The 15698-nt window shown below is 37.0% G+C and overlaps 1 protein-coding gene across 2 annotated transcripts in view; it reads left to right on the top strand.

The window, feature by feature from the left end:
- Positions 1-395: 395 nt before the first annotated feature.
- The window catches only part of TNRC6A (trinucleotide repeat containing adaptor 6A), a gene marked incomplete at its 5' end in the record, with an annotated part of 51037 nt that continues 35734 nt past the window's right edge, over positions 396-15698 (top strand). For both annotated transcript variants that reach the window (XM_082490369.1, XM_082490368.1), the window contains 3 exons: positions 396-541; positions 2896-2931; positions 13009-13099. In XM_082490369.1, the coding sequence (XP_082346495.1) occupies positions 396-541; positions 2896-2931; positions 13009-13099 (273 nt within the window). The remainder of the gene's footprint in view (positions 542-2895; positions 2932-13008; positions 13100-15698) is intronic.

The following is a 15698-nucleotide window of genomic DNA, read 5'->3' as shown; positions in this document are numbered from 1 at the left end:
TGCCCGCCCGGGCGGGACGGGAGGGGCTCTCCCCCGGAGGGGCCGCGGGGTGCGCCCAAAAGCAGTGTTTTCCCCGCGGAGCTGAGCTTTGACCTCCTGTGCTCGTTATTGTTTGCTCCTGCGGAGCTGGCGGCCCTTTGCAGCCGCCGGTCTTTATGGGCTGATAGGGCAAGGAGAGCTTTCTCGCCGCTGTATTTTCAACAAATTCTCAGGCTGAAGTGATGCAGCAGAATTGTTTTCCTTAAAGTACTTGAACCGATTAAGAAGAGGTTGCGTAGTAGCGAAGGATAGCTGGTGTTGGTTATGCTCCGCTTGCCTCGCTGTCCCTGGGTAAACATATCATTTGATTACTTGGCAATCTGTGGTCTCCCTGTTTCCTCCTGACAAATCAACATATGGAGCTCAGTGTGTATCTTAACCCCGCTCCAGTTTTATTTTTTGCTTTGTGCTGCATTACTGTTGACATGGAAACCAACACCACTTTCTGTTCCAGAGAATTGGAAGCTAAAGCTACCAAAGAAGTCGAAAGAAAACTAAGCAGGTAAGATACTCATTTAAATTCACTCCTACAGTTCAGAACAAGAGTTGGCCTTGGGCTAGAAATCATTGTGGGTTTTATCTGGAGCTTTAATCTCATGTTAATTGTGAGGATAAAAAAAAAAAAACACAACCTGAATTTGAAAATGTGCCCCTCTATTGCATAGAGTAGTCTCTGCAATTTTGGTTAATTCTATAAACTAAGCACCTTTTTAGCATGGTTTCTTTTGCATAATAACAATATTATGTTCTATAATAGAATTTCTTTAATCAGGTGGGTTTTTGAAGAGAAAAATAACTTACTTTTCTGTCCTGTAGTACCAAACAATAAATAAAAAAATGAATGAAGGGTTTGTTTGTTTTTTTTCCTATGCAGTTCAGGCAAAAATTGTTGGGAGGCAAGAAATAGTTTGCTCAAATAAACTGTATATCGCCATATAACTTTTAGGGTTTTTTTTTTTAAAGGCGGTGAATTTCCTGTTAGCATATAGTTTTTATTTGAGAACTTTGTAGAATGGGCAGTTCCTTTTTTAAATTACTTGGCTAAAGAGATAAGAGTTATGTTGAATTCAGAATTCTGTGCCAATAGTATACGTAGCTTTTGTATTTAAGAAGTTATTTCTTCTGCTCCATTTATTTTTAGTACAGTGACTTTCTTGCTAATATCTACCTCTTTCGGTTGTTTACATTCTTTGATTTTGACTTTTGTCCTACTTTCTTTTTGTGTTCTCTTTCAATTAGACCTTAAAGGGACTTTTGCTAGCAAACTTTTAAGGAGACCTCTACTAGGGCCATTTGAAATACGCTGAAACCCTGAATATAACTGATAGAGTATTAGTTTCTGGTACCTTGCTTTTTTTCTTATTTACCATGCCTAATCAGTCTCTAACTTCCAGTCTGATTTATGATTACACTGTGAAAACTGATTGGCTTTCCCCAATAATAATAATGTAATATGCTTAAGCATTAATAACTTTTCCCATTTTGTTGCTGAAATGTATGGAATCTTTAAGATACACTGAGTATATTGCTTGTAAATACAATGTCAGGGTCATTGTTAAATGGACTTTACTTGAAGAGAATGTTTTCAAATTGCAACTCTTTAAGTAATCTGTCCACAAAAGGTACCAAAAAAAAAAATATTAAATCATTGGCATTCTGTGGAAAGCACTCAGTGCATACTTGATGCCAGAAGCGATTTCAGAATTATGTTATTTAAATGGACAGAGTGCTAAGTTTAAAACAATGTTCTGGAGCAAGTCTTAGTAACTCAGTAGATCTTAACGTTTTTATGACCTTAAGAGAGATCTCTTGTCACGCTGGAGGCGTGGCAGACAGTGACAAGAAGCGAAAGTAAACTGTAGAACTGCCTAAACTCTGTGCTTCCTGGGGGATGGGTACAGAACAAAGTTCACTGAGTAGATTCTGATATGGAATGGGTCTCTGTGCTTTCTGACACAGAGGTGTACGGTTTATTCATTTAAAAGGTTCAGAACTGGTTTTAAGTTAACATTAATATACCGGTTGTTTTCAGGAAACCCGTATTCTAACTGATTTATGTTTAGTGAGGTAGTTTTCATCACGTGAGCACATAGCCTGATAAAACTGTGGCATACCTACTCTGGATAGGCCTGATTAATTGTTTTACTGTTGTAGAACTCAACAGATAGCCCTGATTTTTTTCTCTAATGTCATTATTTACAATCTTATTAAATTTGCAGTGACCTAGTCAAATTGTAAAAGAGCAAATATATTTTCCTGGGAAAGGTAAATAGACCTATGCTACAGTTTTCTTAATCTAAAATTGCATAGTGTATATATAGACTGTAAACTCTATGGGACGTTGGCATTGCTTCTTAAGTCACCTTTGGAGTTTATAAATTAATGGGTAGCAAATATTCTTTTTTATCTTACTAGGAATATTGGCCTAGGCTGTGGGTTTGTGATAGGATAGGTATTGTAGCTTTTACTACATCTTGCTTATCCAGTTGGAGTAATTACTGTTTTAAACTCAGGATTAGCAATTTGGCTTCTTTGGCCTTTTGGAAAACAGTCTTCATTTGGTCTGCGTTCTTTGTAAAATACATGCATGCCTAGTCCTAGGCAAATATTCCTGGTCTCAAAAATAAGTGTAATGCATGATCTGTGACAGTAATTCAAATAAATCTATTGCACTCTGTATTGTTGCATAATGTTACAAGTTAAATGTCACCTGTTCAATCTACCGCTGAACAAGAACTGTCCGTTATTAACTGGAGAAATGTAAGAGTTAAAATTGGTTAAAATCAGGAGCAGTAAAAATCACCATTTAGTTCTTCTGATTTAAGAAATAACTTTTTGATTCTGTTTGGTAAACAGGGCTTTCCTGCCTCATTTATGTGGAACTGAGAGAAGGTAAATATCTGAAATATGTTTACAATTTTTTTTCTAAACACAGGAGTTTGACTCTTAGTTCCCAAGCATGCAGACTACAGGGAGGATTAACACACTGTTTTCATTCACCTGTGTTTCTGTTCCCTGGAGTCCATCTATATTTGTTGCAGACTGTCCATGTTCTGGGAAAGCAAACTTTTTACCTAAAATCATGTATACCTCTAGATTTTATCCATGTATTCTACTAAGTTACTACTGTACAATTTTTATTTAACTCTTCCATGTTAGAATAACCCCCATATTTCCACGAGGCTTTCCGTATTTGCTGTAGGGAAAAAAAAAAGAGATGTCTCAATGATGTAGGCATAGAGAAGCAGTGAGAAATGTAGTCATTTCTGTTGATATTTAACCACTTGATTTTCTGTTGGATTTTTGGGGGGTGGGTTTATTTTTCCTGGTAAACTTCTTATAGGATGACTTCTGCTGTCAAATGGGAAGAGTTTATTGCAGAGACAGCATTCTTTTTGTACTTTTCAAGACCTTCAAAGGTGCATTCTTTTCTCCTCTACACACACTTTTTCAGGTCATGCATAATTGTCAGGTTGTCCACATAAGGGGGACAACCTGACAATCCTACAGCAAACCCATTGTGCAGTATAATTCTCGACTGTGTTAATAAAACTGAAGCGCTCTATGGTATGGGTGGTCCTATGGTTAAGATAGTGGACTTGAATAGTTGTTTGGGTTTGTGCATCTGTTACAGATATCCTATATGACCAGTGTGATTATGGAGAAGCAGTTTAATCTATCTTTCTCATTTCCCCATTTGTTAAATAAAGATAGGGATTGTTTATTGCTGCTACTGAAGTCTTGTGTATTTAGATTATGAATTTCTTGGGAACACAAATATTATTACAGAAATATGGCGTATTTCTAGTGCTTGTAGTTTGGAACCTAGTTCTGTTGAACCAGCTTCAGTATTAGGAAAATCAGAAAGATGAGTGTATTCCAAGTAATTGTTAGTGGTAGACATGGTAGTTAGAATTCTATCACTTCACTTTAAGGGTGATAATTTAAAGACCGAGGTATTTAAGAGCAAAAAAGAAAGTAGCTGATACACATTTACTAATTAATTATTCATTGAAATAATTGTTTCAATTTTTAGCTTGGCAGCACCTCTTCTATACATTAATAGATTGAAAGAATTAACACACACAAGATACCTGTAAATAAGTGGTTTTGTTTTGTTATCAGTGCCTGAGGCTTTCTTTGCTCCTGTGTAATATGCTGCGTGGGTTTTGCCAGCATGTTTCCATTTAAGGCACTGGTGGGTTTTGTTGTTTTTTGTTTGTTTTTTTTTTTTTTGTTAACTTCAAAGTACTAGTTTCTGTTCCACAAACTTGAAGAGTGCTCTTTTTGGAGGAGTACGCTATTTTGTGGGAAGTATTGATAAAGGAATTGGAGGATCCATTTTTAATCAAAATGGACAGTTTATAATTGATTGTTGTATAATGATGATTTAGTCGAAAAGCTAGCTATTGTGTTTTTTATAGAAACTGAGAAATAATTTGTATTGGCAGTTGTATGTAATTGCATAATTTAAAAAAAATTAAAGGTTAGGGGACTTGTAGGTCAGAATACAGAAAAAATATCAAAGTTAAAGTCTCAGAATATGTTAGAAAGTCTGTAGAATATCTGTCTTAGGTTGAAGACATAGTGTGCATGCATACATGTTTACTGCCTTTGCAGAAGTGTAAAAGATCTTTCAATTCCAGGTACTTAAACGTAGTTATCTGGCAGTGTTCCACCTGTAGCATTGCAAGTTAATTTATAACTAGAAGAAAAGCAAATGGTGGAAAGGATTTATTTATTTGTTTCCCCCAAAATTTATTTTATATAATTGTCACTGGAAATTTAGAGTGGTTCCAAAAGCCACTGTGTGTAATCACTTCTAATTCTTACTTTATGTTTACTCCATGTAGTGTATGGGTAGAAGGTAAAAATCCATAGTTATCTTTTTACCTTCAGTTAGTAACACAGGGCCACTAAGAGGTTGTCGGGTTGTTTAACTGATCTCCTTTGTCCATTGGCAGAGTGCTTGCCCTGTGTGACCCCCCACACGCTGTTGCTTGTGGCCAGTGCAGTGCTTGGTCACTCGAGGTGTTCAGACTGGGGGGCCGTAGCAGTGACACCAAAACCCCCAGTGCAGTCTGCAGTGTTTGAAGTGCTTCAAAGAACCCCTAACGTGCAGTACCTTTGGGAGAGAATCTCTTCACAGCCTCAAGGCTTCTACAAGCATTTGTTGGCGATGGTAGCAGTGTCTTTAAAAATGTGCTAGCACCATCTTGTGGGGCAGCGTGACTTTAATGTGCTTTGAAAGTGTTTTTGAAGGTGTCTGCTTGGCTAGCAAACACTCTACGTGAGCATTTGTACTAGTGCTGGCATCTTTAGCAGCATTTGTGGAGAGGCAGTTCTGTTAGTGCTAGCTTGAAGAATCCGGAAACCCAAAAAGTGCAACTCTTGCATAGGTAGTTCAGTTTTGGTGAATGTTAGGTAACTGGCATTAATGGTGAACGGCAACCTGTTTTATTTCGGTGTTGAAATTTGCTGTGTGCGAGTAATACATGCTCTCACTCAGAGATAAATACTGAGTTCAAATCATAACAATGCAGTGCTATGTCTTAGATCTTAATTTGTGTCAAAATTCTTCTTGTAACCATAATTTCCTCAGTGAGGTGACTAGAATTATAATTTCATTGTGGCATAACATGTTTCCTTTTTATGTATTATAACGGCAAAGATAGCATGCTGCACAAACAGTAATTATTGCATCGTCAGTATGTCGTCTTGGGAAAATATGGGTATACTTGATTCTCCTCTTCTGTACGTAATAATAGGGGGTAAATATGTCTGTTTCAGCCCAGATATTTTTACAATGACAAGCTGGAGCTTTTGAAATTAATAGAATTTTTTTCAGGAATTAAAGTAATAAATAAAATATGATTTGATGTAAATATTACCTGAAATGTTTACGTTTTGAGCATGACAACATTTTCCAATTTGCAATGCAAATAACAAATGAAGCCATACAAAAAATTAGCATTGTCAAAACTTAAGACAAAGAAGTAGTAGTACATGCTGACTGTAGAAGTAAGAATGTAGCTGCTCTTTGTTTAATGGTATGTTGATTTTGGTAGTAATGAAGTTAAAGACTTCATATCAAAAATTGTCCAGAATTGCAAGGCACTTGCCAAAGTGATACCTGTCCTAGAAGACTAAAAAGTACTCAATTAAGCCATTCGGGGAAAAAAAAAAAGTAAAGTATTTTGGTAGTTTGTTGTTTTTTTTCCCTTATACGAACAAGAATTGTGCTAAGGTACACAAAATTGGAGAAAAAATTGTTTCTAAAATAAATAACAGTAAATATTTATCTGGCCCTCAGTCTATTTTAAATTACGCAGATAATAGCAGCTTCTATTTGGATGCTCTCAGGGCCATCAAATGTGCAGTCTCTCCTGAGGTCAAGATCCATTTTCATTTGGTCTCACTTGAAAATAAAGCATCTTTCAAGTTAAGCCATTTATACTGAAGGACTTTGCTCCAGTCTCAAATGTGTATTTCATGTGTCGTGGGTATTTTATTTTCAGTTGATCTAAATTAAAAAATAAGGTTTGCATTTCTGCTAAGACAATTTAACCTTGGGCAAGCTAATCCAATTATACAGGAGGAAAAGGAAATTCCCTGTACATGTGTTTTTGTGAAAGTTGGATGGCTGATAGGGGAAATAGTAGAAGTCTGTTTATATATTCATGTTATGAATCTGAATTCTCAGTCATTGCTTTTCATTTGGCCAGCTGATGGACCAAGTGTGCTGCTACAAGCACTTCTGCCATACAAGGTCAATGGATTAAATCTACCCAGAGGTAGGGAAAAGCCTGGCAAAAGAACTCGCTATTTTTCTGGCTTTGTCTTGTTACTATGAGACTGGGTTCCTGCCGTGTTTCTTGTTATGTGCTGTGAAGTAACGTGAAGCTGCTGATAGTTTGTACACAAAGAATAATATAAAGTGTTGAGTACTTAGCAGGAATAGGTGGCTATTAAAGTCTAAGATGATAAATGGAAATACTACGTAACACTTCTGTTTCTCAAGGAGTAGGATTAGAAATGTAGCTTGGTTGTTACATGTTCTAATGGGTGTTTGTATCTGATGCATAAATACTATCATTTGCTGTCTGTTGAGAGGGCTGTGTCTTAATGTGTTGGAGAGAATAAAGGAAACTTGCGCTTTCAGCTGTCAGAGATGGAAATTCAGGAGTTCTGCTTGAGACTGTGATGACTTGATAGGCAAATCTGAATTTGTATTTAATCTTTATGTAAGAGTGTAAACAATCTTTCAGATTGTTTTCAATGAAGAACATGGGCAGTAAGGGCTGTACTGTTGCTGTTATTTAGTTGTACAATGGGTTAGTTTTGCTTTCCAGTCACTGAGATTTAACATTATAATGGTAATCTAATACTCTTTTAGAAACATGTTATGTACTACAGGTGGGTAATTTTTTTTCAGGGGTTGCTTAGGGGCCCAATACTAATCATAGGGCTTTTTTTTAATGTGTTCTAAGCTGGCTTTATAATCTAAAATTTATTTTTCTTAAATACATGAAAATAGAATGATCACAGTGTCATAATTTAGGAGTTTTATTGTTCCTGTGTGGAAACAGAAAAATTATGCTGGAATATTCCAGAGATATTGATATGTTAGTTGTTAGCATCTGTATTCTAAAAATAAAATGTAGTCAATCCTGCTACAACTAAATCAACAAGATAAGTTACCTTTTTTTCTGTGAAAATACTATTTTGCATTCTGCTTGCTCTTTAAAGTGCTATAACTTTCTTCTAAAAGCTGAATGATTTTTCAGTTAATGTAGTTTTTGCATGTGACACGCTGAAATTTGTTATACAAAACAAGGCGCTAGTGGCTTTCTTAACTCTTAGAATTCTTCTCAGGTTATTAAAAATCCTGTAAATAAGCTTTTGTACCAGTAGATAATACTAGGTAATGTACCATCCTGTAGCGTTGATACACTTACAGCATCAGAGGTGTTTAACCTGTGCCTGTAGACCTTGTTCAGCTTGCTAGAACAGTTAATTCAGGTGGCAGTCGAGAGAGGGCTGGGCTGTTTCCCCGGGGTTCCACAGCCTAGCAGAGGCAAGTTTCAGACTGGTTGACTGTGTCTGGCAGCAACAGCCTGTTCCCCAGGTGTCATCTCTTCCTAAGGTCTTGCAGCTCATCCTGTCTCATGTTAAGACACACACACTTGGTGCTGGGTAGACTGGGGACACAGGACCCCGGGATGGATAGCAACCAGAACAGGCTGCTGCTTCAGAATGATTACCCTAGATTGTACCTTGCTCACTCCTCGGATCTAAGTAGCCTTTGGGAAAGAGGATGTCATGGGAAGGTGACAGGAATTCCTGTTGCACAGCCTGCTTGTGATAGTGCTTTTTCCTGTGGTGATCTTGGGGCAAGGTGGACAGAGAACAACTCATAGAATATTTGTGTTGACCTCAGGCTTTTGGGAGTTGTCAGCCCAGCAGCACATGTGCAGATTTGTTGTGCATTATGCACAGAGGCAATGAGGTTGTGAGAGGAGAAGAACTATGGACACAACTTTTCCTGCCTGTAGGAGGAAGGTATGGTACTTGGCCTTATCTGTTGAATATCTCTTAGCACTCTTACCTGAGTGGTACCTCAGGAAATACTGTCTTTCTGAATAGCAAATCAGTGACTCTTCTTCGGATGGAAGTCAACTGGAAATGAATTGTGTATTCTATTGAAAATGAACTGTGATATATAGAAGCTATTTTTTCTAGACTGATTTCAGACCTGCTTGCTTCCTGTATTGGTTACTGATTCAAATTACCTGTTAAAAATTGGATTATTCCAAATTAACTCTAACTGAGGATCAGTGTTACCAACTTCAGTTTAGTTACAAATACTCGGGATGCCAGTCAGTGGTGGACAAAACTGACTTATGTGTCACTTTTATAATGCACAGATGTCACTGCGGGTTGTTACTTCAAATTTGCAAAGTATCCAAGGATTCCTTTAAATGAAACTGGCCAACTGTAATTGTTTTCTGTTGTTACGTGACTAACGTCTTAGTTGTCCGTGAAATAGTTTTTGAAACCTAATTGCAAATGCAAGATTGCTTTTTGCAGTAAGACAGTCCTAAATGAATCATGCAGCCAGATGATAAAACTATGATAAAATGCAAAATAGCCACATTGTGTTTAATGGTTTGTGATTTGTCTTGCAGTGCAACTGATATACAGAGGGGTCTCAGAAATAACATTTTTAGATATTTTTTGTGTGTGTGTGTCTTAATACATCAGAAGCAAGACTTTTATAAAAGAAATAACTAATGTTTGCTCTCTGTTATTAGAAAAATCTTAAAAGGCAGAATTTGTTCTGTAGAAACTTTTTGAAGTGGTGGTCTGTTTAGTACGTTACTGTATATGTATAGTGGAAAGAATACTGGTATTGTTTGGCTGCTCATTGTCAACACATGCTGCTGCTCTGCCTCTGGTAAATACCTGCAGTGTCAGACGGCTTTTGTTAACACATGCAGCATGAGTTGATGGGTACTTGTAACAGTCACCCTAAAAGTGGTAGAGGAGAAAAGGGATGCTGGATATGCAATAAATCAGTGTTATTCCAACAGAAGGGAGCAGTGGGAAAAGATAAAAGTAGAGGATGAAATCAGATTTGCAGTGAGAACAAAGATCTAGTCAAGTAGGGATGAAAACTGGTTTTTGTTTGTATTAGTTGCTGTACAGATACAGGTAGCCATGCTCCGAAGGTTTTCTGTTTACAGAGAGAAATCAGAAAAGATACTTGTTATTAAGTAAAGAGATACTTGTTAAGTCTGTGAATATAAAACTTTCCTCCCTCCAAACAAACTGATTTTTACCATCTAGAATAAAGTATAGCTGTTGTCTGGCAGTATTAATAGTAATGAAAGTAGATTTCAGAAAAAACGCTTCAGTTACCCAAAATGCAATCATATGATTGTCTTGTGTGCTAATGATAATGGTCTCAGAAGTTCCTGGGCCCTGTAAATATTTTAAGTATTGCTGTTTTTTTTTCTTCCACAATGAATATCTTTTTTGTTTGAAACTAATAATAGCCAAGTGGCCACAAGCTTTGAGATTTAAATATCAGTATCGTTATTACGGCATTGTCCCTACTGGGAGGAGAACCACTTTCAACATCTTGCTGAAGAATCTCACAACAGGAGGAAAAAACAGTTTTAAAGTTTAAAGGTAGAACTCAAATGGGCAGCAATAGCGTGGTATTCACCTCTTCCAAAAGAATGGCATTATTATACAGAACGCAAAATACGATAAGTCACTGGCTTCCATTAAGGGGAGACCTGATGAGCTGCTGTTTAGTATTACTTACATTGGCATCACCTATAATGAGAGGCAGGTGCTGAAAGAGTGCTGTTTTGTCTAATTAAAAAGTGAGGAAGTTATATGAATTTGCCACAGTGGAACTGGGCAACTGGGAACTGGAAGTCACATGTGGATTTAAAAAAAAAACAAACAAACAAAAAAAAACAAAACCAAAACCTAAACTGATAACTGATGCCTGCATTCATTTTGAAAGGGAATTGAGCTGTGTTAAAAGTAGAATTAGCCGATTATTTATATATCCAAATAAGTAATGAAAATTTTAATACTTGTGGAGTGACTTGTGTTTTACTGTATTAATTGGCGTTGCTTCTGACACATGCATAATTTATCTTATTTGAAACTGGAGGTTTGTAGTTATAGGTAGTTCGGGGTTAAAAAGAAGCCCAGTCTTTCTAGGCAGAAGCAAACCTCTTATTGACATCATTAGTTCATTTCCCCCACAAAGTTTTGTATAGCAAGGTGTCTTTTGTTTGATAATGTATGTGCAACCGTGTGTCGTTGAATGAGGGTAACTTTTTTAAAGGAGATTTTAATACATTCAGAGTAATTGTGTTATGAAATCTCTTGTGTTCTGCCTTGTTTAGTATGTGAAAAGCATGGCAAAGATAAAGCAGTGCTTTTTATGTTCAAAGCTGAACTTTGGAGATAGACATCAGACAAGACCACTTGTCATAAACAGGGGTGTAAATTCCCTTCTGTCATGTGTTTCTTGGCTTTTTCTTTTGCAACAGTAAATAACCTATGTATCTCTAATAAGTTTTACTGTCCAGAACTCTCCACAGCAGCTTTGAATCGGAGCATCTCTTGTTACTTTAGCTGCAGTTGATCAGATAGAAAGTGTGTAGACATGTAGGAGAACACCAGTTACATATGAAACGTTAATTTAAAAGACAGGAGTTGTACTAATCTCTGAAGATTATTCAAAGAGTAAATTTGGTGTCTTATTCCTTTGCTTAGTCAAAACGTGTGAAGTTTGTTCCCACATCCTATTCAAAGTATCATAGAAATTAGGACTTCTCTGAAGGACGTGGTTTACCCAGCGAGAGGGTAGATGTGCAGTGGAGCTAGTATTAAGATTCAGGACATCATAAGGGTGTGTGTTGTAACCTAGATATATGCTTCAGAAGGAGATCTGGAAAAACATTTTTAACCTTTTTTTTTAATCTTGTCCACCTGACTATATGGTCAGGGCTTACGGGCCAAAACCATCCAAGCTTTTGAGCTCAGAGGCATTCCTGACCCTGAAATAGCAAAGAAGAGTCTAGCAAATAGGCTTTCTGGTACACAAAAAATGCTTTATGCTCTGAATCTCCAACTTTGAAGTGACTGAATATTAGTAGGCTCCTTCTCCCGCTGTCCTGCAGTGTTCTGACAAAAGCAAACTGCTGCCACTGTTTTATTTTTATAGTCAGCTTTATTGTTGCTTTTTAAACTTCGGAATTCATCTTTCTGTGAGCAATTGTTTTTATTCTCATGTATGAAACAACTAACTGATGTTCAGTTGCACATTCCATGTTGTCACGAGCTTTTTGCACAATTAGCCCAAATGCGTTTTTGTCTGCCTGTTACTACAGTCTCTTCTGTCAGTTGTGTTTGTGTGGAGTTTGTTCTCGTTCTCATCTTTCCAAGCATGGTCTTTAAGAAAAGTTTATTTTTGTTATCATTAAACTTGTCTCACATATTAGTTCTTACTGACCCTGATAGCTTGCAAATATGCTTGCATGCCCTTAGTTCTTTCTGCTTTTTACACTCTCCATGTTCTCCCTTTTGTCTTGCCTTTGCTGAATTCTGTTTTTAAGAGAATGCAGTGTAATCTGGAAAGTGGTGTCGCTGCTAAGCCTTCTGTTTTAGCACGTAAAACTTTGTGTTAAGTGAATTTAAATTTATGTAACAGGTTTTGTTTTCACGTTTGTCAAGCTACAGTTCTGTCACTCATTTAACGTGCTCTAAAATTGAAAGCTCTGCTATTGAAAGTTCTAGTCTGACCATGCTCTTCAGCTCATGTACCTGCTAGTTCATGTGTCCTTTATGTCATAGAGATACGCAGCCAGTTGAATTAGCTCACTGCTCAGGCAGCAGAACGTGTATATATTGGTTGTTTCTTGGCAGAGGTAGTGTTTAAGATCAGTGAGCTGATGCAAGTTGTGGCATGGCTGTCTAGGCACCGGTGTGTTGATGGAAAAGGGTGAGCGTGGCTGGGGAGGAGCCCACTGCTTGGCTTACGCTGAGCGTAGTCAAACTCCGTGCTGGGTCAGAGCTGATTGCATGTGACAGTGGGGAAATGTGATGTGGGGGGGCTCAGTCATACAAATTCACAATAGCAGGTAGAGATTAAATAACATCTGAATTTGCTTTGGCTTTTGAATCAAATTATTGTCTAAACCTTCATTGTAAATTTTGGAAAAAAGAAAATCTTCCATGTAGCTTAACACTGCATCTGCTCTTAAAGTTTTGTCACTTGTGATTTGCAGTGAAAGTACATAGTCCCTATAGAAATATTATCCAATTAGAAGTAAAATTCCCCAGCTCCTTTTGTGTCACTGTGAAATAATTGTTCTAAAATGAATCTAAGTGTGTACAAATTATATTTTGGGAGAGTTAATTACAAACTGTGTGGTTCAGGGATTTAGTGCAAGAAGAGGAAGAACAGTTGATGGAAGAAAGGAAAAAGAGAAAAGAAGACAAGAAGAAGAAGGAAGCTGCTCAAAAAAAGGTATGTTGAACATTAAAAAATAAATCCCCGTGCTTATGGGTTACTTTTGTTTCATCACTAGTAAATACTGTTTTAGATGCTGTTATTCAGAAGTGTTTTTCTTTTTAATTTATGGTTTTAAGCTTTAAATGTACTGTCAGTTACTTAGTGGTAACTGACATACTGAACCTCTTAATTGGCTTTGTGTGCAGTTTCTTCAGAGCTTAAATGTTCTTACTGAGATGACCACTCTTTTTCCTGATTGTCGGTTGAAGCGGTTTCAAAACTTCCTCAGTGTTAGTGCATTTATTAGTAGAATAAAATTACCATATTTTTTTAAGAGAGTGGCTTTCAACTGTATCCTTGCTTTAATATATCTTCTTATCCTTCAGTATGGAAACATAGGTGTCATAAGACAATTTATATTAGGGAAGGTGGACAAAAATGAAAATATTGACAGCAAAAGTGTTTTGGGATGGAAACATAACAGAAATGCTTGTAAACACTTCAGAATTCCTGTTTCCTGTCAAGATATGAATCACAGCATCATAGAATGGTTTCGGTTGGAAAGGACCTTGAAAAACATAGAGTTCCAGCCCCCCTGCCATAGGCAGGGACACCTCCCACTAGGCCAGGTTGCCCAAGACCACATCCAGCCTGGCCTTGAACACCTCCAGGGATGGGGCCTCAACAACCTCTCTGGGCAACCTGTGCCAGTGCCTTACCACCCTCAACGTGAAATCATGGCCATTGATTCTAGTACAGACCCTAAGCTTGAGAGGAGCTTGTAAATCTGTTTTTAAAACATGTCCATTTCAGGTTTGTTTACTAACTGCGGGTAGCAAAGTGAACCTGCTTAACAGTTTTTCTTTGATTCCATTGACTAATGCTAGGTATTTATTATGTAGTCAAAAAATCAGTAGTCAGCTCTCCTTGTTTGTTGGCCTAAATGAAGATGTTTGTTGTGCACCTGTATGAAATTAGGTATGTCTAATCTTGCAACAAATCTAAATGAAATAGTATTGGAGGGGTACTCCTAGAAGAGGTAATTGTTCATATTTCAGAATGAGAGGTTCTTTTCAGTAGCTGACTGCAAAGCTACATAATAATTTTTGGGCCTCAATTGTAAATTTATAACTTATTTTCCCCTTGGAGTTCTTTTTTAGTCAGAAGTTGTAATGGGAAAGGAGCTGGTTTACTTGTAGAATTTGAATCTTCTAAACAAGTGGTTCTTCATAGCTGACTTCTTCCCCCCAAATTTAGTTTTTTCATGAGTTTGAAAGGCATGTTTGAGAATGAAATTTCTAGAAGAAATAGAAGCATAAATATTTTTTGAAAGTGAAGAGATTAGGCCTTTGCCTAAAATTGAAAGTTTTGCTTACACTTTCTCCTGCCATGGAGCACCTGCTAGACTGTTCTTCAGAAGCCACAGGTCTTTATTGATGTGCTGCATTCTCAGAGTAACAAAACAAGTATGTGGATTTCATGTATCGGGAATTTAAGCAGCTTCTATGGAAAAAGGAATAGCGTGCCACAAGGATGCTCATCTGCATTCCTGGAGAAGCTTAAACTTGATCTAGATTAAAGAGAATATACCTCTGAAAAACCATGGTAACAAACAACTGCCAGTTAACTTTGGTGTTTAAAAAAAAAGGAAAAAAGTCCTAGTACAGCCAGGGCTTGATTCTAGATTAAAATGAAAACTAGTTAATGTAGGTCACAAGGAAGGCAAGAATCCCTTTTATGTTATTTTAATATTCATGAGTAGTTTCAGATTGACCAAAATTGTTCTTTTTGTTTTGTAAGCTAACTTTTTCTGTTTGATCTCCTAAGAATGTAATGTTTTGTATTATCAGCCATAGGCTCTCTAGCAAAAATTTTAAAGCATTTAACAGTGCACAAAGTACTGATATATTTTGGAAGTCCCTAGCTGACGTATATTCAAATTGTTTTTCTTTTAGAGAACAGCACCTTAGTATAAAAAGGAGTCAGTAACCTTATCCTGTGACCCTTTCTCTTCGCTGATCTCTCTAGGTGCTGTGGATAGTCAGAAACAGGAAAAATTTTTGAAAAATTCTAAGTTATCTCATTTTCCTGCTCATGGGTCAAGTGCCAAGCTAATCAATTGATTTTTAACTCAAGTCACAATCGGAGGGGGGGGGTTAGATTACAAGCTCTCCAGAGTAAGTTCTAAACACACGTATAGGCATGGCAAGAACTGAAAAGCCATCATGTAATAATACTGTAGAAGGAAAAGCTAATGCTTGTTTTTTATATATACTGTAGTTTTTTAATAATTGGAACTAAAAGGAGTAGAAAAAGAACAGCAGCAATCAGAGGTATGACACTTAACTAAGAGAAGGTATGTTCTGTGTTTGCATCCTGATGCTGAGCAGCTTTTGTGGGACACCAACTGTTGTGTTCCATTTACCTTTTAAAGATCATATAAAAACATGTTTTGAACACTTGGTTCAAAGCCAGCTGCTGTGCATACAGTACCCTGGAGTTGAAGTGCATGCAAAGCTTCCCAGGTCTTCAAAATCATTTTTTTAGCCAGATGTGTTGAACAAAGAACACAATGAAGAGTTGCGGTGTTATGTAGTGGCCCTGAGTACAGCAA

Source organism: Vanellus vanellus (assembly GCF_965231255.1).
Source record: "Vanellus vanellus genome assembly, chromosome: 14".
In the NCBI taxonomy this organism is placed as follows: Eukaryota; Metazoa; Chordata; class Aves; order Charadriiformes; family Charadriidae; genus Vanellus; species Vanellus vanellus.
Note: the sequence above shows the minus strand (reverse complement) of the source record. Positions and strands in the feature narration are given on the sequence as shown.